This window comes from Strix aluco, chromosome 3, assembly GCF_031877795.1.
Source record: "Strix aluco isolate bStrAlu1 chromosome 3, bStrAlu1.hap1, whole genome shotgun sequence".
Classification (NCBI taxonomy): Eukaryota; Metazoa; Chordata; class Aves; order Strigiformes; family Strigidae; genus Strix; species Strix aluco.
Genome location: NC_133933.1, coordinates 92,230,176 through 92,251,376, shown reverse-complemented (window position 1 = coordinate 92,251,376; position 21,201 = coordinate 92,230,176). Strand labels below are relative to the sequence as shown.

The window sequence follows — 21,201 nt, the reverse complement described above, 5'->3', positions numbered from 1 at the left end:
GACAAAAATCTTTTTTGCTCATTGCATTGTATGAAACAAGAAGTGACACACAAACTGGTAGAAGAAGAAATAAATAGTAACTCAGATGATATTAGGCATATTTGGATGGAGCAAAACAACCACAGAAACCATATTAGTCCTGGAAAAACAAGACTTGTTAAACTACGTCAACTGTTATGGCTAACCTGAAGGGTCCACTAAGTCAGTTTTGTCCCTGACACACAGAAATACAATCTATAGCACTTGCACCATGCTGCTGGGCATGGTGGGCAACCAAGAGGGCAACCTCCTGCAACGAAACAGCCTTCCCTGCTGTTGAAAGGCATTTCCTGAATGCCTGTCAGCAGAAACGGCACCTTCTAATGCTCCTGGGTCTTTCATGCTCTTGGAAGAAAGAAGAGCATTCTGAAGAGCCAGAAGAGTATTCTGGAAAGTGACCATCACTCCTCCTTACCTGTATATGCTAAGCTTCTATATTAGATACAAAACACTTTAAAGATCCTTTTCCCCAACCACAGTGATTTGTGCAGGGAACAATGTAAATTAAACACTACTTACTCTAAAAATACTCACAACAAAAGGATTTTTACACCATACATGCCACTTCTTTTCACAACTTTGGTAACCAGCGTAACTACAGCATTAGATGCGAGACACCATTTCCACTGCAGTTACCACAGTGAGCTCAGTGGTCGCCTATGCCCAGTTAAGATAGTTGATACTGGCCCAGCTGGCTGTGGTGGTAGCAGCAATCAACACAACCTCGGCATCCACATGGTTACCTCCCTTATGAAGCGTATTTTTCAGCCTAATGAAACCTACCTCTGCTGCTATGGCCTGGTAAAAACTGTCCCTGCTGCTGTGGCCCAGGCCAGCACTGATCCTTCAAGCAAGGTCATTTAAATCCAACATGAGTCTCACCATGACCCTGCAGGCATACCATTCTGTACAAAATTGACAGCTAAGTTAAATGGACTGTCCTCTGAAGTCCCTCATTGGTCTTCTCTGAACTTACCTCAAAAAGGTGTTGTAAAGGACTGGTTTTTAGCTTTTCTTTGTTGCCAAAGAGTTGGAAACCAACACCCAATAAGCCTTGAATAACAATTAAACACAGAGTTAGACAATAACCCAGAGTATATTGCTCTGTTGATAAAGTTGTTTTCATAAGCAAGTCTAGTTTTAACATTGTACGTAATAAAAGAAATGCCTTACATTTTTAAACAATATAACGGTGTATGCTACAAAAACAAATCAAAAGCATAACTTATTATTCCACTGCATGAAAAAAAAACCCCACTATAATAGCTAGAAACAAGTAAGAAATACTATGTTGATTTTTCAATTCCCCATAAATGGAATTTGTGTTTCTGGACTTGCAGAGCAAATGTATCTTTTATGCAGCAACCAACTGTAAATGAGAAGCCACACCGTGGAAACTGTCCAGTAACAGAACATGCCCAAAACTCGTTTTGCTTGCTCCCTTAACAGTATTTTATCATTTCAAGGACAATAGAAACTGGAACACAATATGGTATTCCGCATACCACACATGCAATGTTTTTGCTGCGTGCTGAGAATATGCAGCTTTTTGCATGTATCCAATTTGTCTTCAGCACTTTCAGAAAGCCATCGGAAAGGGCAAGATCCAAACCCCAATCTTTTTGTCTAAATCAAAAGAGCTCATTAACTCATTCAGTAAGCTAGCAATATTAACCCTGCAGCCTCTTCGATTATCTAAGGCTGCTTTTAAGGCCATCTCATTCTCCTGAGCTGACAAGGATCAGGACTGATGTGAAGACAGCATCTGAGGAATAGGTATGCAGGTATCCCTTTGAAAAGCTCTCTGCAACTAAACAGATAGCAATGTCTCAAGAACTTCCCTCCTGGAAACACTGAGTGCGATAGAAGCCATGGCAGATTTAGGTAAGAAAAACAAGTTAGGGTTTAGGAAATAAAATGAGTAAATCAATTGAAATTGAGTTTCTTTAAGGACAGCTTGTTCTATAAGCAATCAGAGTTTGATTTCCTAATGATCTCTCTGAGATATTACTGTACCTACACATTCCACGTTTCAATGCTGGCTTCACACTTCAACCCCCAGCGAGACTGCCAGTTTTTATTCAACTCAAACACATCCTTCCACACATTTCTGTCTTCTCCAAACTATCCCCAGCCCTTGTTATACTCACCAACTATTGGCAAGATGCAGCATGTGCTGGGACTGATTCTGACTTAGATGTGCTGACTGGTTAGCCGGCAGGCTAAACACAGAAGTTAACTTTCTCTCCCAGAGGGCACTGCATTGTATTTCTATTCCTACTCAGCTGCCAACTGTCACAATACCAAAGAAATTTGTTCTCTTGGAGACATTTTTCTTTGTCACATCTGGCTGAAGTTGGCCATTGCGTTCAAAATTTATTAGGAACAGAGTGACAGGAAGACAGACGGACAGACTGTGTGACTGCATAAGCTTTGTTACCTTAAGAAACCTGCCCCAAAACTGCCTAGAGTTGAGGACTTCTCTGGCATGTTTCAGCAAAATATGTTTTCAGTTATTATGTTTTAAAGCCTCTGACAACAGCAGTTATAACAGAAATGCTGGCAGATTGTTAATTATAGCACTGCTTCTGGGAAAGGACCATTACAATAATATTCCTATGCTATAATTTTGTGAAGCATGACTATATTATTTGCTATAAAACCTGTCATATATTTCAGCTGAGCCAGCCCAAATAAAGAGGGGAGCACCCATTTTTAAAGAAACAGTTGGAACTACTAGGTCAAAAGCATAATTCTAACAGTTGTGTGCTGGACAACAGGTTCACATGTAAATAACAGGCATTGTGATCTTTATACCTTCAGGAAACTTTGTATTAAAATACATAAAATTCCTGATATTCAGATTTAGGAGTACAATTTAGTATCTTCAAAGACAGAGTGAACGAGGTCAGCTGAGAAGCCCTTTAACCACATTGCATTTCATTGCTTAATTGTCATTGCCACATTCATTATACAATAGCATAGTGATAAAATTATGTCTAAGGGGCAAAAATGAAAGAAATATGCAATGATGAAATTTACTGAATTTTAGGTGAACTCATTCTGTATTCAATTCCTGTGAAACAAATCCTAAGCGAAGCAACGCTCTGCCATAAATTACTGTTTGATCAGAAACAGGATGAGGAAAGACGAGCTGCAGAGGAAATAATTTAACAAAGGAAAAAAATATTCTATTACTGCTCTCACATTCATAAGAATATTTTACTCAACTGTCTAAAACCCAGGAATTTAAAAAGAGAATAGGTAGAACTGAATATATTTTAGTTATGTTATCTACACTGCTGAACATGAATACGTAAATAGAATAGTAGTAGGGTATTTACGCTAAGTTTTTAACCCAGCTCTATTCATAAAGTTGATTCATTGATGTCCCCATGAACAGCCATACCAGCAAAACTGGAGGGGGTAGCATAAGGGCTGGAATGGGCAAAAGTGACTGTTTAATAAACACTGCACTTTGTGTTTGCCATTTGAAAATAAATATACCGACACTGTTTTCAGAACCTACTGCAAAAGATGGGGGAGTTTTATTTTCACAGGTGTATCAGTGTTCAAGAACAAGGAAGTGGGCATGATTGCCTTTTTTTAAATGCCTAAAAATATGTCAAAAACAGCTTTTGCAGGGAAATTATAAAAGGAGAGGAGAATATGGATCAATTTAAAATGCAAGATTAACAACAGAAAGCAACAAAGTTGTTAATCCTATGGATGGGTCAACTGCTGTGTAAGAGGATATTTACAGATCCAGCAATCAGATGTATATGATCTCTGGTCAGGGAATAAGTATCAAGCCATGCTAGGCTGCACATAAGAGGAGTTTTCAGTCCTCACTTATTTGATGGACATTTCAGAAGAGGTAGGATTGTGTATGTGTGTGCATGCAAACACAGGCATGCAAGTTGATAGCCTTCTAGGGCCTATTCACTTGCACATTCTCCACCTACACACCTCTCTCTTGCTACATTTTAAAGGGAAACTAAATATTTTGGGGGGGAGTGTTGGGATATCTTTAAAGATACAAACTGTCCGGGCCTCAACCTGCCAAAAAGCAGTTGCTGTAGAAGTTAATTACGCTCTATGAATAATGAACTAGTTTCCAGAGGGAATAAAAAAAAAAAGATAATGAAAACACACAAACACACACAAAGACAACCAAATATAAAATACACATTTTGTTACAATTATTCTATTACTGTGTGTACAGGCGTGGCATAGGTAAGTTAGCAAGCTTACTCTTCCACAACAGTTACACATACAAAATCTGACTAAGGAAGACAGTATTGCAGTAGACATGCAACAGCTACGGTAACGTGTACGCATTTTGTCTGGAGGCAGCAACAGAAGTCTGTTCAGCTGTGAGAGCTCCAAAGGTATAGTCAGCACACTCAGAAAATATTTCCGCTGCCTTTTAATAATAAACCCTAAATTACACATACATAATCTGAGAGAGGAGCTACTGAGGTACAGAGGGACTGTCAGGTAAATTCCCTCCTGTTATTTCTTGTACAGTAGTATAGGTCATACTGCTGATGAATCAGTCTGGACTGTGTATTTAATTTCCTTAAAATATGAACAAGACATTACATGCACGGAAACACAATATTACTCTTTATGAGCCCAGAGTGAATCCAATGGGCCTGCAAAAACTGAAGCTGGAAACCTAGTCCATATTATACCGTAGAAAAGGGACCAGGAGACACAAATATTTAAACATACCAAATTGCATGCCCCAGTCACCAAGATAATTCATTCTTATTACTTCATGTCCCAGTGCAACTTTGAGATTTGCTATAAAATTCCCTGATAAAGAAACAAAATTGGTATTATTATTCAGTTGTAGTCAGTCTTTCATCCCAACAAAACAGTTTTCAGGTTTTGTATGATCTATATTCAAACTGAAGAGGAAAAGCAATCAGATGAACTGTTCCAAAGAATTTGCTAAAACACTTCACAACTAAAAGCAACAGTATTCTGAGCAGGAAAAGAAAGGCTGTGCATTTGAAAGGTGCCATAAGGTGTCTCTCATAGCACAGTGATAAAAGCATACACGTGTATGTGCATGCACATACTGCAAAGTAGATGAACACGAAAAACACTTTTTAAAGTCTTCTTGTATTCTCACAAATATGTGGCAGTATATATAATTGCCCCCCGCAGTCAGGCAACCTCACACCAGGAGGTTAAACAAGTACTCAAAATTTACAAACTGCTGTTAACTGTGATGTTAAATAGAGAACATCAACTCCTGAATCTCTCTATACTGCTGGAGCAGTACTGAGCTCTGCCACTTAACACACTGTGTCTGATAATGCTCCAAACTTACCGTATCACATAAGCACATCTTGGTTCTAACTGTTATTACAACAAAAATCCTTCATCTTTCTTCTGAGCTTAGATGCAACCATAGAATTACAAAGAAGAAATACCCGCATCACTTCCTGTATTTTCCTGTCCTTCAAGGGCACCTTTTAATTACAATACTGATGTAAAAGAATGCAGAAAGCTTTCTCTTCTTCTGTTATTATAACACCATATTACAGCTTGCAATTCCATTCTCTGTAGTCAATTCATTCTCTTACTTTTGGACAACCATTGATTCCTGAACCATTTTTCAAAGTGGTTTTTTTCTATAGCAAATGGTCCAGAAATGGAACATAAAGAGCCTAAAATATGCAATTTCACTCAACTATCAGTCCATGGGGAGGCAGAATTATTAACATTATGTCATTAATAATTATACACAATACACTAAATATAATTTAAAACTAATATATTATTAGCAGCACAGATGCTGTAGGATCTTCTGCTAATAACCTACTAGTTTTTATTGTGAGAGAGGGAAAGGAGGGAGAAATAATGTTTTCCATATGCCATTAGAGTACTGCACAATAAACTTATTAATTATTCCATTACAAATTACAGCAACTGTGTTAGTAATAATGGCATAAATTAATTAACATATAAAAGCAAGCTTTTTGCAAGACAGCCACCAATATGTAACTGACGGCTCTGCCATCCAGTGCAAATTGGAAATTTAAAATTCAAAGGACACTCATAGCACCTCAATGAAAACTGCCCTGGGTGTCTTTGTAGAACAATTTTAAACTACTTCATTTAATGTTCAGAGTCATAAAACTATATTACGTGTGACTTAATAAATCTGCCAGCAACACACCATGCTCTTTTCTTCACTGCATAATGAGCAAAAGGTTTTTAATTAGCAAGTCGAGCCTGATACAGCCACTCCACTAGAAGAGTGAGAGGTTAGCAGTGTTCCCCTGTCAAGTGAAACAGGAAGACAAAGAAGCGCTTTTAGGAGGCAGTTAAATGCATACTTACCTACTATTGTGGAACGCAAATGTCCTATGTGAAACTTTTTGGCAATATTAGGGGAGCTGTAACAAATTTTCACAAATAATGTTTGTTCAATGTACAAGACTGCCAGATCACCAAGTCAAAAGAATTCAACTCATGCATATAGCAGAACTGGAATAAAACCAGCACTTTCAATTTTCCCTTAAAATTCCCCGATTAGCTTCTGTTCTAGACAGCAAATTTTTCTATCCAACCAGCTTTTCCTCCAGTATCAGTTAACAGCCAGTGTTACAGGGAAAAAGAAGCCACAAACAACCCCACAACAAAGAATCTCCCAAAACTCAACTATACTAGTGACAAAGGACTTGCACTACCTTATCATAGAATCATATAATAGTTTGGGTTGGAAAGGACCTTAAGGATCATCTATCTCCAACCCCCCTGCCATGGGCAGGGCCACCTTCCACTAGACCAGGTTGCTCAAAGCCCCGTCCAACCCGGCCTTGAACACTTCCAGGGAGGGGGCATCCACAGCTTCTCTGGTCAAGCTGTTTCAGTGTCTCCCCACCCACACAGTGAAGAATTTCTTCCTTATATCTAATCTAAATCTACCTTCTTTCAGTTTAAAACTGTTACCCCTCGTCCTATCACTACACTCCCTGATAAAGAGCCTCTCCCCATCTTTCCTGTAGCCCCCTTAAGGTCCTGGAAGGCTGCTATAAGGTCTCCCCGGAGCCTTCTCTTCTCCAGGCTGAAAAACCCCAATTTTCTCAGCCTGTCCTCACAGGGGAGGTGCTCCAGCCCCCTGATCATCTTCATGGCCTCCTCTGGACCCGCTCGAGCAGGTCCATGTCCTTCTTACGTTGGGGGCCCCAGAGCCGGACACAGTACTGCAGGTGGGGTCTCATGAGACTGGAGTAGAGGGGGAGAATCACCTCCTGCACCTGCTGACTACACTTCTTTTGATGCAGCCCAGGCTATTTTCCTACTTTTTACATGTTTTGGACATACAGATCATTTTCCTCGTACCTTTATTAGAGATAAATCTGATACCAGGACAGGGGACCTTGTGTACAAAAGTCAGTAACTAAAATCACATCTTCTTCTACCAACAATGGCCCTGCCCCCCAAAAAATCCTGTACCCACAACTGTTTGCCCCTGATAACAAAATGGAAGTTCAGCTATGAAATTCACCCTCTGAATTACTTTCCGTGACTATAGAAGCCTGCAGAAAGGGTATAAGTGAACAAAGATATTTATACATAAAGAGATCTGAGTCAGCCACTTTCCATTCCATGGGCAGGTGACTGTAAACACAATAGCACTGGACAGGAATTCTGGAGCCAGCAATTGAGAGTTAACAAGACAAATGCCTGGCTGCTTTAGCAAGTCAGGGACGAAGGTATTAAGGTGAAAAAAAATAACGGGTTGCTGGCTGAAAATTCAGATTATGTTTCTTGATAATAAAATAAAAGAAGTCTACTTAAAAACTGAATGCTATTATACACTAAATGAGAATATCCTTAGTGGACGGCAGTGTGAGGCAAGAACACTTAAAATGTCAAAAATGTATTCTGGGAGAAAGCCTCGATTCGCTAAATATAACTTATATTCTACTTGGCAAATATATCAGAGTATCAAATATGGCTGAATACAACACCCTAAATATGGTTTAATTTCACAGGCATCATACATTACAGCAATGAATATCAATCAGCAAAATATCAATCAGCAGACAAGGCAATTTTCTCAAAGGACTTATTATATGTGCTTACCTGAACTCAATCACTGCCTTTTGCTTAGGCACTGTGGAGAAAAGCTCACTTTTTACTCCATACTCTGAGCCATCTTTCAACACCTGCCGCAACACAGTCTAAACCACAAGGAAGATCAAAAAAAAAAAAGGAAAATATGTTTCAACAACAGAAAGCGTGATCAGGAAAACTGTTACCTATCACTGATCCCACAGCCTTTACTCACACTAGCAATTACATGGCTGGTCTGCCAAGCAAACAAGATCCCTTATGCAGGTGAAAATGCCATTAACTTTTGAAAGCTGTACTTCATCAATTTAAAAAGTTAGAGAAAACATAGGCAGAGTTTTGGTGAAAATCAAGGCTGAATTTGGTGACAACTTAAAAGGAAGTGGAAAATCTAGTTTTCACTAAAATCATTGTTTAGTCACATAAAATGAAAGGGCGAGAGTGTAACCTGGGGGTAACTGCTGGACAGGAAAGGAAACTCAGTCTAAGCACTTGGGTAGAACAGTGACATGTAAAATGAGGGAGTTGTCATGTAAATAGGAGTGTTAGCTTATGCTAACCAGCATGCTCATCTGTAACCAGCACACATTTTAAAATAAAGAGTGCCTTGTAGAACTAGACCATAGATTTGGATGAAAAAGTAGGAGAGCTTATGAGCAGTAGACTTCACTAGAGAATTTACCTCATTGTGTGGCCAAATGCTCAATGTCTTGTTATTTTTAATTAATAAAAAAAAGCTACACAGCATACCTCTGAGCTTTCTCAAAAGCATCCTCTTCCCATGAATACATCTTATCTAGGCACTTTGAGGTGTTTGGCCATTTCTCAAATTCCTAGGAATATCCAAGGGTTTTGTCAAGGTGTAATATACAGGGGACACCTGCTGTGCACAGTCCTAGGTCCAACCCTTTGGGAGACATCAGAGCTCCCACACACTCCTTGTGACTGAGGGCCTACAAGAAATCCAATGAGCTCTGGCTGCATAAGCATATGCAGGTCACCTGAATAGCACATGAACACATTTCTTTTGCTTCAGGAAATCTCACACAGAAGTACAGGAGTTCTAGTCTTCATGATTATCACTAAAGCCAATTTAAGAGACAAAACAACTACTACAGAGTCCTCTCCATCAGTTCACTGCAGGTAGACTGCAACAACAGCTCATGGAAGGTTTGGTCATTCATAACTCTTAACAGCATATTTAAACATGAACCAGTGGTTTAAGGGACAGAGACAAAAGAGGCTTAGCTGTTTCTAATTTCAGTTGTATAAACTTAAACTGCTTCCATTGTTAATCCTAGAACGAGGCAGATTAATGTGTCTACATTTTTCCAGTTACTTTACATCACTGTTCACTGTTATTTCTTCATTAATCCTTTTTAGGAATAGTATCTGCCTAATGTTCTTTTCCTTTCCTGTTGGAAGAGAGCATGCATGTACAATGGGGAAGCAGAAGAACAGGAGAATTTTGCAAGAATTTAAGCCTCCTCAGAACTACTGACTCACTTCAACTTAAGTCTGTAACAGGAAGAGGAAAAATGAATACATTCACATTCTGCTAAAACTGCTAGGTTTTTCTAGGCACCAAAAGTCATCCTGCTTTTTACTCCTTTAGTACCAAAGAAAGCCAATTATTCAATCCTCATGTGTCCAAACACCCCTTCTTCCTTTCCCTCACCTGAAAGTTTGTAAGGCCACTATGAATGGTCTGTACAAAAACATATCTCCTTTGAAAGTATGCAGACTGTAAAATGCCTTAAAATACTTCGTCAATAGCCTGAACACAGTTTGTGGGAAGAGGAATTCTATGCTGTCTGTATTATCAGTAATGCATTCACACAGGAAGGAAAGTCCCTGTAGACACCCTGCATACTTCAGTTTGTCACACAGATGCCACTACACTACAAAACCTAATATACGAAGCTGCATGTATTGGACAAACTTCCTGAAGATAATAGAGGCCTTTAACAACGTGAACAAAAGTAAAAATCTCACTTCATTCAGTGGAAATGTTTCTTTTTTTCCCTTCCAAAAATCACTTTAAAATTCTTCTGCAATAGATATTGAGTAAATTAAAAAAAAAAAAAAAGGCACCTGGAAAAAAAACTTTAATTCTGTTCTTATTATGGCACCTAGGAAGGTAAGCTAGACACACACAAAAATCATCAAATTTACCCACAGACCTATTCTACTTATCTACTATCAGTGAAAGTTACAGCTAGGTTTTACCTCCTCCTCTCTCCTCAGTGACATAATGCAAAGTTAAGTTACATGTCCTAATTTCACATTTTTTCCAGCAAAACTCTACTAAGCCAGACACATAGTTTTGCTTGAATCATTAAACTGACTAGAATCCCTACAGATAAAGCACCTTGTGAAATCCTGTCCATGAATAAAATTTACCACTGAAACTACTCTTTCAGTGAATGGTCAGCTGCTATGTTCTTATCAGGATGGATTGATTATAAATAGCTAATGAAAAATTCAAGGATAAAGCAACTGATTCATAGGCATGTCTAAGCATTAGCAATTCACACGAAGAAAGGGTCTTACCGTTCAAGAAATGAGGATTACAAGCCTAAGTGATATATTCTTTCCTCATAAGGAAACTTTTGTGACCCTCATTCCAAATTCTAGGCCTATATAACAAATCAGAAACAGGGATCCTAGAAGAGAACTTACAAAACAGTTTTATATAGAAAATACCTTTCTAAGACAACAGTAAGTATTCTATTCTAAGTTTTATATTGAAGAATTTATTTTTACCTTAATGCACCTGAAATATAGTACTCACCTTTGCTAATAATTCCCTGTTTATTGTAAAGTTCACTGTTCCTGGACCAGCACTGATTTCACTCACTACAGCATCACATTTTAGCTAAAAGAACAAAATAAAACAGAAACTCTGCATGAAAACAGCTAAATTGGAAAACTAGCAATCACAAATGGATCGTTTAATCAATCTTCTTGGAAAAGGGATAATTTTATTATTTCCAATCCATGCTTAATAGCTCTGAATGTAACTCATCCTGAAATGTCACATATATGTTTTACTTCGGTCCCTGCATGCATACAGTCTATTTTATTTTGACTGGGAGCAGTAGTCGATCTCTTTGTACACACAAAAGCTGAGATACATTTGACAACTTACAGAGTACCTGACAGCACTTTAAAAAAAAAAAAAAAAAAAAAAAAATCAAGATTAGTGTCTTAAAACCAGAGACAGAAACTTTGGACTGTTGTTACTTGAAGTTTCTGACCAACCCCTAACGTCAACTTCTTCTTCACACAAATTTTGGTCTCTTCATGGCCTCGGAGCTTTGGATCTCAACCTATCAGGTTTGAGAGTTTCTCATTAAATTAGCTGGCTTTCATAGCCAAGAAATTGTCTTTAAAAAAAAAAAATATTAAAAAGGGATGGAAAGCATATAAGAGATAACACAATCACTTTATCACTTGGTTAATATCTTTGAAAAAGGCAAGCTATACATTCTTACTGAAACTCATCAGCATGAAAAAGAAATTCTACCCCCATGCTAGGTCTCCAGCTTAGACAGTAACTTAATCAGAAAATAAAACCGAGGTTAGTCTAGAAGTTCTTTAACCTTTACAAGCTCCAACAACATCAAGTTCCAATGTTTATTCACAAGCTACATGAAATAGTATTTCTCATACTGTCTCTGAATTTCACACTTTACCATTTTAAGAAAGGCCCTTTTAACTTATGGGGCAGAGAGAAAACAGAAATTCCCACTGGACTCTCTCCATCCTGTTTGTTCTGCTGAATGTTTTCTACATAATCTGTCATTTGTCAGCTCAGTGGTTTTTATCTCTCTTTAATGCGAGTGCTCATCTGGCCTCTCCATAGCTTTAATAACCTCTCCTCCAAGTGCCCTGTGGTTCTTTAGTAACGAAATCTCCCCGTGCTTAAGGCTTGGACCACAATGCCACTACACTGTACAGAGGCATAAAATGCCCCACAGCACAATGTCCCCTCCACAAAGAACTAACAGTCCAAAGATCAATCAAGAACCAACTAGCCAGGTGAAATCAAAAGCTCGTGGAAACAAGATAGTCCTGACCTTTCTGACAGACAATTCTCAGCACATCAGATCGCATTATGCTTCATTTAGTATCATGCTGCCTTATTATTTAGGCTATTTTAGTCAACAAGAAAAATTTCTATCTCTTCTGCCTAACCTAAATATCTGCATTTCAAATAGTGTGACTTATTTCCTCAGAAGTGACTAAGAACATGCTGTTGAACCTTGAGGCACTTCATCAGCTGTTTATCATGACAAAAACTGGTAAATGCCTACATTTTTCTGTCTCTCTGCTAGTTTTTGGTATGTGGTCATTTGCTAATTTCTACATTGCTTACCTTTGTGGATGACACGATCAGTCTAAACAAATTATACTAAATGCATCTCCTTTATTCACTACCCAACAAAAAACATTCTGAAGAGATTAATGGAATTTTTTAACTTTGTATAACTGGCACAGTCTATTAATTTTGGGGAATTATATTGATGGTCTGTTGTTCTTTATTGTTACAACTGCTTTTCCATGTAAAGAGGCAGGGGTAAGTATCCCAGGTTTATTTAATGAGCCACAAACAACAAAGAAGAGAGAAAATTTGCAGCTATCTAAACACCGGGAATAGCAGCTGTTTTTAAAGTGACAGACTAGACACAAGGGAAAAAACTGGTACTATGACATTACAGTCATTGGAACGGATTTACCCAGGGAGGCTGTCAAATCCTCGGAGGCTTTCAACACCTGACAGGATTTCAAAAGTCCTCAGCAACCTCATTCAAAAACCATCAACAACATGCACTGAGGAGATGGGAACAGGTAATTTCCTGAGGTCCTTTCCAACCTGAATAATTTTATGGTTCTAGCTCATCTTTAAGTTGTTTCAGAAGTTTTGGCTGTATATCTGTGCACCATCAGTTCTTCTTTCAACCGAGTCAGAATATTCATGTTACAAGAATGGGTCCAAGTTATGGATCTCTTCAATATCTCAGCAGCGAATGACATGGAGAAATAGTTCAGCTTCTCAACAGTATTACAACTGTTTTTATGCAACCTTTTAAACTCCTGATCAAATAGCAGCCCAACTAATTCCTTCTCAAGCTTGCTCTTTCTGATGCAGATGAAGAATTTTGTTTGCACTTTCATTATTTGATCTAGCTCCTCTTTGCAACTAACTTTAACACAATTTTCTAGTTTATACTCCTCTGCATTGGGATCAACAACACATTTTTAGATTGTAAAGGACTTTTTTCAGCTCAAGTGATCCCTCAAACCTCAACATCACCTTTCTGATCCCACTTTTGTTCAACTTTATAAATGCAAATTTCTCCAAATTTTTATTTCCTTCCCTTCCTTCAAAGTTTGTGTCACTTCTGTAGACCTTGTTTTGCACACTGCTTCTTTTTTATGCTGTGGTTAGTCTTAACACCTCAGCTACTTCCATTTCCCAGAATAACACACCTGAAAAAATTGCTGTTCTAAAAAACCTCAATTTCATGCAGTTAGGGATTTGCAAGTCTGGTCTGTTTGTCCCACGGGCTAAATTTATCCATTGCCATTATAGTGTTGGATTTTGCAGTCTTTGGATTTCCAAAATACTGTATATTCAATTTCTTCCTCAAGTGTTGGGCAACAGTACAGACCATGGCATACCCTGTAGATACCCTCTTAACTTCACAAATATTATTTACTCTCAAACTATTTGAAAACAATAATTTCACAAGAACCTTAACTAAGACTGCTTCGCCAATTCCGTGTGAAGATTCTGTGTACAATTACAGTAGGTGCAGTTGACTACTCTGACTTGACAGATGCTTGAAGAAAGAATACTATTTACCCGATGATGCCTGTTACACCTCTAGTCTGTAAGTTTGTTATTGCATAAATATATGATTAATACATCAGCATACCCCTTCAGCTAGCTTCTGAGCTTGAAGATGAAGATCTGGTGCTAAGCAATCTCTAGAATTGTCTTCTGTTACAGAAGCAATGGAAAGCTGGAAATCAGCAACACGACTGAAAAAAAAAGAACGTATGAAAATCAAGAACAAAAACCTGTTGAAATGATGGGTAGATCTGGCAGATCCAAGCTGACTCTGCATATGAAAAGTCTAATTGCCAAGCACAACCCAGTCACAGATACCAGAAAGTTCACTATATTTAGAAAGCTGCCCTAGATGGCCAAATACTACCTTTGCTCTAATGCAGTCAGAAAGCAGATATGGTGAGAATGCCATTTCAGAATAACCAAAAACCATGCTCATGAAAAAATGTAATTTACTTGCTAACATCATTGCAACTCTTGAACAGGACACTGAAAAAAAATCCATGATAACTTCATATTGGTTCTAAGCAGTTTCACATTCAGATCATTAAAGCCAAAACATTTGCCATTCAAGCACTGCCTATAATTTGAACAGCTTTTTAAGCAATTATATTGGTTTTGAGCATGCTTGAAAAAATACAGCGATTTAATTAGATTTAGGTATCTTCTTATAATTGGATTGTATATTAGCTTAGGTTTGTTTTTTCTGTATTTGTTTTTCCCTAAAGTCCTGTTAAGCTCTTGCAACAATAAGCACAACAGAAAATAATAAAACATGACACAGCATCGTAAGATAATATGTAAACACTACCGTTTTTTGGAGACAGGAACTGCAGATATGGACTTTATTAAGTTTTCTGGTGGCAGATCCAAAACCTTTGAAAGCTAAATTTGAAATAGAGAACAAAACGTCTTAAGCAAAAAAGATCCAGAAAAAATACTGCTCCCTGCTTAAATACTTGTGGGGGATGCATCATTTATGTCTGAAAGCAAATTTCAACCCAGGTAAAAAAATCAAATACTTATTAACTACTATAAGCAATTTTTCAAAAAAACCCCACAACGCAATACAAACACAAGAAATATTAGAAGAGCCTTAGAAAGAGCTTCCCCTCCCCCCCGCAGGATCCCACTAAACTCTCGCATGCCTTTATCGACTTCTCTAGTCGTGACACCTCGCTCAGCTTATCCCGACCCCGTCAGCGGGGCGTAAGGGGCCCATGACATGGAGGGCCTCACTAATAACCAACAACGGCTGGTTTCTCGCCAAGGTGAGGAGCGACCCCCTCCCCCGGTTAACTGCTCACGGGCTTCAGCCTGCGGGGAGGGGGAACCTGCGCGCCCGGTGCCGGGCTGCTGCTGTGAGGGGACGGCGGGGACAGCGCTTGCGCCAGCCCTCCCGCCACAGGCCGGCCGGGGAAGGGGGGGGGGCGGTGCCCTCGGCTGCCGCCGCGGCCGCGCGCAGGTGAGGGGACGGCCCCGCGGGAGACGCTGGCGCGCGCCCCGCTCAGCCGCCAGAGAGAGGCGGGGCAGGGAAGCCCGCGCCGAGCCCCTTGGCAACGGGTCGGGCCCACTGTAAGACGACCGGAGAGGGGCGTCTGGGTGAGGGCGCGGAGGGAAGCGTCGCGGTCAGGGCGCGCCCCTCCTCGGCGCTGGCTGCGGGAGGGAGCGAGTACCTGGGAAGCGATGCTCCTCCGAAAGGAACAGGCTGCCATGGCTGCGCCGCCAGGCGGAAGGTCGCAGCCGGCCCGTCCCCCCCACCTCTCCTTTCCGCCGGCCCAGGGGCGGGCAGGGCCGTACCATTCTCAGGCCGGGGGTGGCAGGACAAGGCCGCTCCCCTCCTTTGCGCAGAGGAGGTGCGCAGGGGCGGGGAGGGGCGGGAGCAGAGCGGCGAAGCCACCGCGTCAGGCCAGCGCGTTTGGCGGACCAGCCGGGAGCCGGACGGCGTTCCCGGAGCGCGCGTGCGCCGCGGGCCCGTGCCGGCCTGCGCGGCGCCTCCCCCTCCGGCGGCGGCGGGGCGGCGTGTCCGGTACCGCCGGGGCCCGCGGGGCGACATGAGCACGTGCTCCGTCTCCAAGGTGAGGGCGCGCGGGAGGGCCGCCGGCGGCTCGGCGTGCCCAGAGCGATGCCGCTCTCCCGCCTCGGCGGGACGGGGGCTCCCTCTGAGCAGAGCGGCCCCTCGGAGCCGTCCCTGCCGGCCCCGGGAGGGGAGGAGTGCGGTTGTGCGGGTGCTGGAGGAACCGACCCGCAGAATTGCCGCGTCTCCCCGTCGCATCCTGCCTCCGCTCCTCCTCCTCTGCATATCCGCTGCTGTTTCCCTGATCCCCTGAGCCCGGGCTCCCAGTTGCCTGTGCCTGTGTTCTCTTCCCTTGCTATGGCAAGTCTTGGCTCTCCATCCGTGCCCTGACACCCACTCGGTCCCGCGTTACCCGGGGCACTTTTTCTTCTCCCAACAGCCAGCTCTCTCGTCCTGCTTCTCTGTCCTCTTAGCACACAAAAAGCGCTCGTACTTGAAGTAAACACGTAGAACTGAGCGGTAGTGTTGTGGCTGCAGGTTTTGTCACTTCAGCTAGTCTGTTGGCACAGCTTGCTGCCACTTTGAAACACTCATTGCGTTTTCCCCCAAAACTAATTTACTGGAGATACAAAAAGAAAAGTGCTGTCACTCACGTGATGTGAAATATCTATTATTGCCTTGATATTTCTGAGCTGAAAGTTTTTGTCTGGCCTTTAGGCAGGGCTGGCAGTAGGGAGATACTAACACTCTGATGAATGCATGTAGGGAGGCCTAAAATGTATTGGAACGTTGTAACAACTTCTCTTGCTTGACCATATAGTGAATAATAGCAGTGGTTCACAGCGGGAAGGGATGTGTTTTAACATCAGAAGACTCTTGTCCCTTATATTGTTTTTCACTGAATTGCAGTGTGCAGCTGGATCCGTCGGTGTGGAAGTCACTGTGCAGGTTATTACTGCTAAAGGGAAGTACTTCCAAACAAAGTTGAAACTTCATCCAAACCTGGTGGATTTCCCGTTCAATAATGGCTGTTGCCGTTGAGTAGTTAGGTAGTGAAACGTGTGTGTCCCCCCCCCATTCCAACCTTGCTTCCCATGTCATATATAATACTTCTTTGCCGTTTTATGTTCTGGTCTCTGCTACTTTCAGTGGTGTAGGGAAATCCAGTGCTTCTAAAGCATTAAATAGTATTTGTGTTTGATTTGGTTAAGCATACATTGTTTCTTATTTTATATATGTGATTTGTAGTTATTTTGGCCAATTCCAGTTGTGGTCTCGTGAATTACTGTTCTGCCACCTGCGTACTGCAGCATAAATAGGACTGTAGCATAGCTTTTTGTAGTGGAATTCTTCTGGAGTGTTTAGGATCTGTAGAATAACCACAACTTTTGTCCAGCTGTTTTTAGATGGTTGTTAATATGCATGGTAAAATGGAAAGTATCTGAAGGCATCTCCAATTCATAAGACTGTTTTTTAGAGGAGGCCAATATTGTTATCAGTGTTTTACTGTAATTTCTTATTTGTGTAAGAAAGGAAATAACATGTCTGAAGTTACCCAATGGACTGGTGCTTGTGATCAAAATTGAACATATCTCTGGAGTTTTATTTTCACTAGATCGTTCTTATGCTAGTGGCTGAACTATCCTAGGTTGAGTTCAGTAATCTTTGCTTGTATAAGCATCTCCTTTGAGAAATAGAGGATTGAATCAGTCTGTTTATCTGTCTTGAATGCTAGTGTGTTTCCTTCCCCCTTGCTGTAGCACAAGAACCTCACAGTGAGAGCTGGGGAATGCATATGACTTCTGATATATATGGGAAATCTGTATAACTCTTCAAAATGGATGAGTTCTTATTTGAGAGGATGGGGGAAAAAATTTCAGATTTTCTACAGGAAAATGAAAAAAAATTGCAGAATTCAAAGCTTAATACTTGTGTTTTATTTCCTCCTCCTTTGTGATGAAACGGATCTAACTGAGAGATGACTTCTATCTGGAGGACATTTGTCATTCTGCTTCAAACTATCTCTATTTTTTTGAATGGGGATGCACTTGTCCTCTGTAGCTAGGGTGTGTCATTGGCTTTTGTAAGTGACTTAATAATACTCATTGCATTATTCTGGATAACCTTTTTGATGCATCCCAGCCTCTGCTTTTTTCTGTTGTTTTGTTTTCAGCTGAAATTGTACTGAGAAAAATCTATTGATGTGTCCCCAGGGAATCATTTCTTCTTAATTCTAGACCTGTTGGACGTTACGAGATGTTTTAAAGTCTTCTGCTGTTCTAGTTGATGGTTGATTTGAAGAACATAATGGAAAGATGAAAGAGTTACTTCCAAATATGCTGGGATACTGCTTCCACTAGTTTTCCAGCTTGAAACAGGAATATAAAGGGACAACATGCAAATTGATATCCTTAAGATGCTGGCAATTCAGTTCAAATTGTTGGTTTAATGGAGCACTGAAATTAAAGGAGAATAAAGTAGCCTTGGGAGCAGTCAGATTGATGCTTATATTGAAGTTTATGGTTTTTGCTCTTCTCTAGGGCTGCTTTGTATTTAAACCAACTCCCAAGAAGAGAAGGGTGTCTCAGAAAACAGGTTAGTGCATTTTGATATATGTTTCTGTGCTTGACAAGGGTTAATCCTGGAAGGTTTGCCACATCTGATTGAGTTCTGTCATAGCTGTGTGAGAATTTCTGTGGTCCTTGATGTCAGTATTGCTGAAAACTCATTTCTTCAGAGGAACCCCAGCAGATTGTTGGCTAGTGTAAATGTGGTTTTCATCTCCAGCAATCAAGATTGTATAGCTATCTTTGCACATTTTTCTTTTTTTTTAACGAGAGAGCTCTTTTCCATGCTACCATAAATTGTTTATTGGCTGACAAGCTATTTATCTGAAGAGTCTGGACGACCTATATTTAAGCTATAGGAGTCAGAAATAATATCCCATTCATAAGTCTCATCATATTCTGGGTAGTTTGCCTAAGTTTCTTAAGGAAAAGAAGAAAGAAAAGCCGTTTATGAAGATCCCATGGCTTCTGTCCACTAGTATTTGTTATGTATATTTTCTCCAGCCTCTATGCCACATGTGTATACAGAGCATAAAAGGTGAAGGGTCTGGAGCACATGTCATACGAGGAGCAGCTGAGGCAACTGGGCTTGTTTAGTCTGGAGAAGAGGAGGCTGAGGGGAGACCTCATTGCCCTCTACAACTACCTGAAAGGAGGTTGCAGAAAGCTGGGGATGAGCCTCTTTAATCAAGTAATAAGTGATAGGACAAGAGGGAATGGCCTCAAGTTGCACCAGGGAAGGTTTAGACTAGATATTAGGAAGCATTTCTTTACAGAACGGGTAGTCAGGCATTGGAATGGCTGCCCAGGGAGGTGGTGGAGTCCCCATCCCTAGAGGTGTTCAAGAGGTGGGTTGACATAGCACTTGGGAATATGGTGTAGTTGGGATCTGTCAGTGCTAGGTTAATGGTTGGACTAGATGATCTTCAAGGTCCCTTTCAACCTAGATGATTCTGTGATACAGGCCTCTTGTCAACTGAAGATGACTGAGCAGGACTGACTCTTACTGAAGTCACAAATAATGCTGCTTAAACAGTTGTTGTTTGAGACTCAGTTAGGAAGCTTACTGTTCCCAGATTAAACTTTTTTTGGCATCACCAGAGCTGTCAAAAAGTGTGACAATTTGTGTAAAAAAAAGTGGAAGGAAAAGTAATAAGGCCAGATTTTTGTGGAAATCACCACAGGCTCATTTATTACCAGAGGGACTTACTGTTACACCTGCTTTAAAGTTAATCCCAAGTTGTTTTTTCCGTGAGAGTTGGCACATCTGTAGCTCAGGGAATGAGAGGGAGGGAAATAGAATCCGGTCTGTCATTCCAAGTCATTGCAAGATGAATAAACCCACAACCGAGATCTATGCACTTAAACTACATTGAAATTTTAGCCCTTACTGGATATTATGGTTTTGTTTTTTCAAGATTAGTAATGCTTTGATAAATCCTACTAAACATGTTGTTCTAGTTAGCAAATGCTTTGAGACAGAAAAACAAATTTGGCTGAACTACCCCTAAAAGAGAGGCAGAGGTAAGCTAGTTTGGCTGCTCGCAGCGGTTGGTTAGAATGGTGTTCTAAATAAACAGTACTTTGATGTACGTCCGTCCCATTTGGAAGCCCAAACCTGTCAAGTGTGAAGTTTCAGTTGTGAAACGTCACAGCAGCGATAGTTGATAGTACTGTTGCACCCCACAAAAGACCTTTTGTGCACATTTGCACCTATAGTTTGAGTTTTGGTAGTATAAAAAGAATATAATGCCTTGATATATTACCAATAATGTGGTGGCTGGATTTTCTTTAACTAAAAGCCTAAGACCTGGGTAATCAGAGTGGATCATGTATTTTAAGTGATTTTTCTTAGGGATACAAATGAGGTGTTATTTTAGGGAAGACAATGAAAACAGAGGATGAGGAGTGTCTCCTGTGTTTACAGAGCTTTCGAGTGGTTTTAATGCTTTGGGAGGTGGAATGTGCTCATCAAGTGGTTCTTTTCTAGAGATCAGACCACTGATGATCCTCCATTGGATGGTCACAAAGTGGACATTAATGGCTAGTAAATTTTTTTATATGCATACATTTAGAAAAAAATCAATTGTTATGTTTAATGTTGCTGTGTAGCAACAGTTAACAGGATGTTTACATAAAGTTCAGTGTTTGTATTCTTCCAGGTGGCATTAGTGAAGCCTTAAAGCACAGCAGACCTGCTAAATGTATGCTGGGAGAAGAAGGATGGTTCCCAGCCTGTGCCTTTTCCCTTAAAGAAAAAAAAAGTAGGCTGTGTGTGGGAGGAAAAACAATGAGAAAAGCCTTACTCAGTTATACCAGTTTCTATTCAGTCTCTTATTTTACTCCCAGCTCTGTCTTTCTTAGTTGGAAGCTGGTGGAGAGCTTCTGTACTCACATCTGTGAGGCAGAGCAGCACCTGGGAAGCCAGATATATTCAGAAAATGTGCCAAGACACTGTTTTACCAAAAAGGGTCTGATTCTCCTTCTGTTTTTCATAAAGAGCATCTATAGAAGCAAGAGGCAATTTAGAGGTGAGCCAGAAATGTAGGCCTAGTTTGCACTTAAAAGTTTTGCTGGCACAGTTGTGTTGGTTAAATGTATTTTTAAAAAATAAAGCT

At 40.5% G+C, this 21,201-nt stretch overlaps 2 protein-coding genes across 14 annotated transcripts in view; one reads left to right on the top strand and one right to left on the bottom strand.

Moving 5' to 3' along the window:
• RARS2 (arginyl-tRNA synthetase 2, mitochondrial) overlaps positions 1 to 15,833 on the bottom strand; it is a 39,908-nt gene extending 24,075 nt beyond the window's left edge. For 3 of the 8 annotated variants that reach the window (XR_012622603.1, XM_074819604.1, XM_074819603.1), the window contains exons 1-8: positions 15,676 to 15,833; positions 14,811 to 14,884; positions 14,085 to 14,190; positions 10,934 to 11,017; positions 8,152 to 8,249; positions 6,400 to 6,455; positions 4,777 to 4,860; positions 1,016 to 1,092 (exon numbers count right to left, since the gene is read on the bottom strand). Coding sequence is in view for 7 of the 8 variants with exons in the window: in XM_074819604.1 (XP_074675705.1) it covers positions 1,016 to 1,092; positions 4,777 to 4,860; positions 6,400 to 6,455; positions 8,152 to 8,249; positions 10,934 to 11,017; positions 14,085 to 14,190; positions 14,811 to 14,884; positions 15,676 to 15,714 (618 nt within the window). In the remaining variant the exon portion in view is untranslated. Of the gene's footprint in view, positions 1 to 1,015; positions 1,093 to 4,776; positions 4,861 to 6,399; positions 6,456 to 8,151; positions 8,250 to 8,889; positions 8,966 to 10,692; positions 10,772 to 10,933; positions 11,018 to 14,084; positions 14,191 to 14,810; positions 14,885 to 15,675 lie in introns of those variants that run through there. The other 5 variants (XM_074819600.1, XM_074819601.1, XM_074819602.1 and 2 more) reach the window with 5 other exon arrangements.
• A 94-nt stretch (positions 15,834 to 15,927) lies between these two features.
• The window catches only part of ORC3 (origin recognition complex subunit 3), a 38,014-nt gene continuing 32,740 nt past the window's right edge, over positions 15,928 to 21,201 (top strand). For 4 of the 6 annotated variants that reach the window (XR_012622602.1, XR_012622601.1, XM_074819594.1 and 1 more), the window contains exons 1-2: positions 15,935 to 16,077; positions 18,557 to 18,611. Coding sequence is in view for 2 of the 6 variants with exons in the window: in XM_074819594.1 (XP_074675695.1) it covers positions 16,054 to 16,077; positions 18,557 to 18,611 (79 nt within the window). In the remaining 4 variants the exon portion in view is untranslated. Of the gene's footprint in view, positions 16,078 to 18,556; positions 18,612 to 21,201 lie in introns of all 6 variants that reach the window. The other 2 variants (XM_074819596.1, XM_074819595.1) reach the window with 2 other exon arrangements.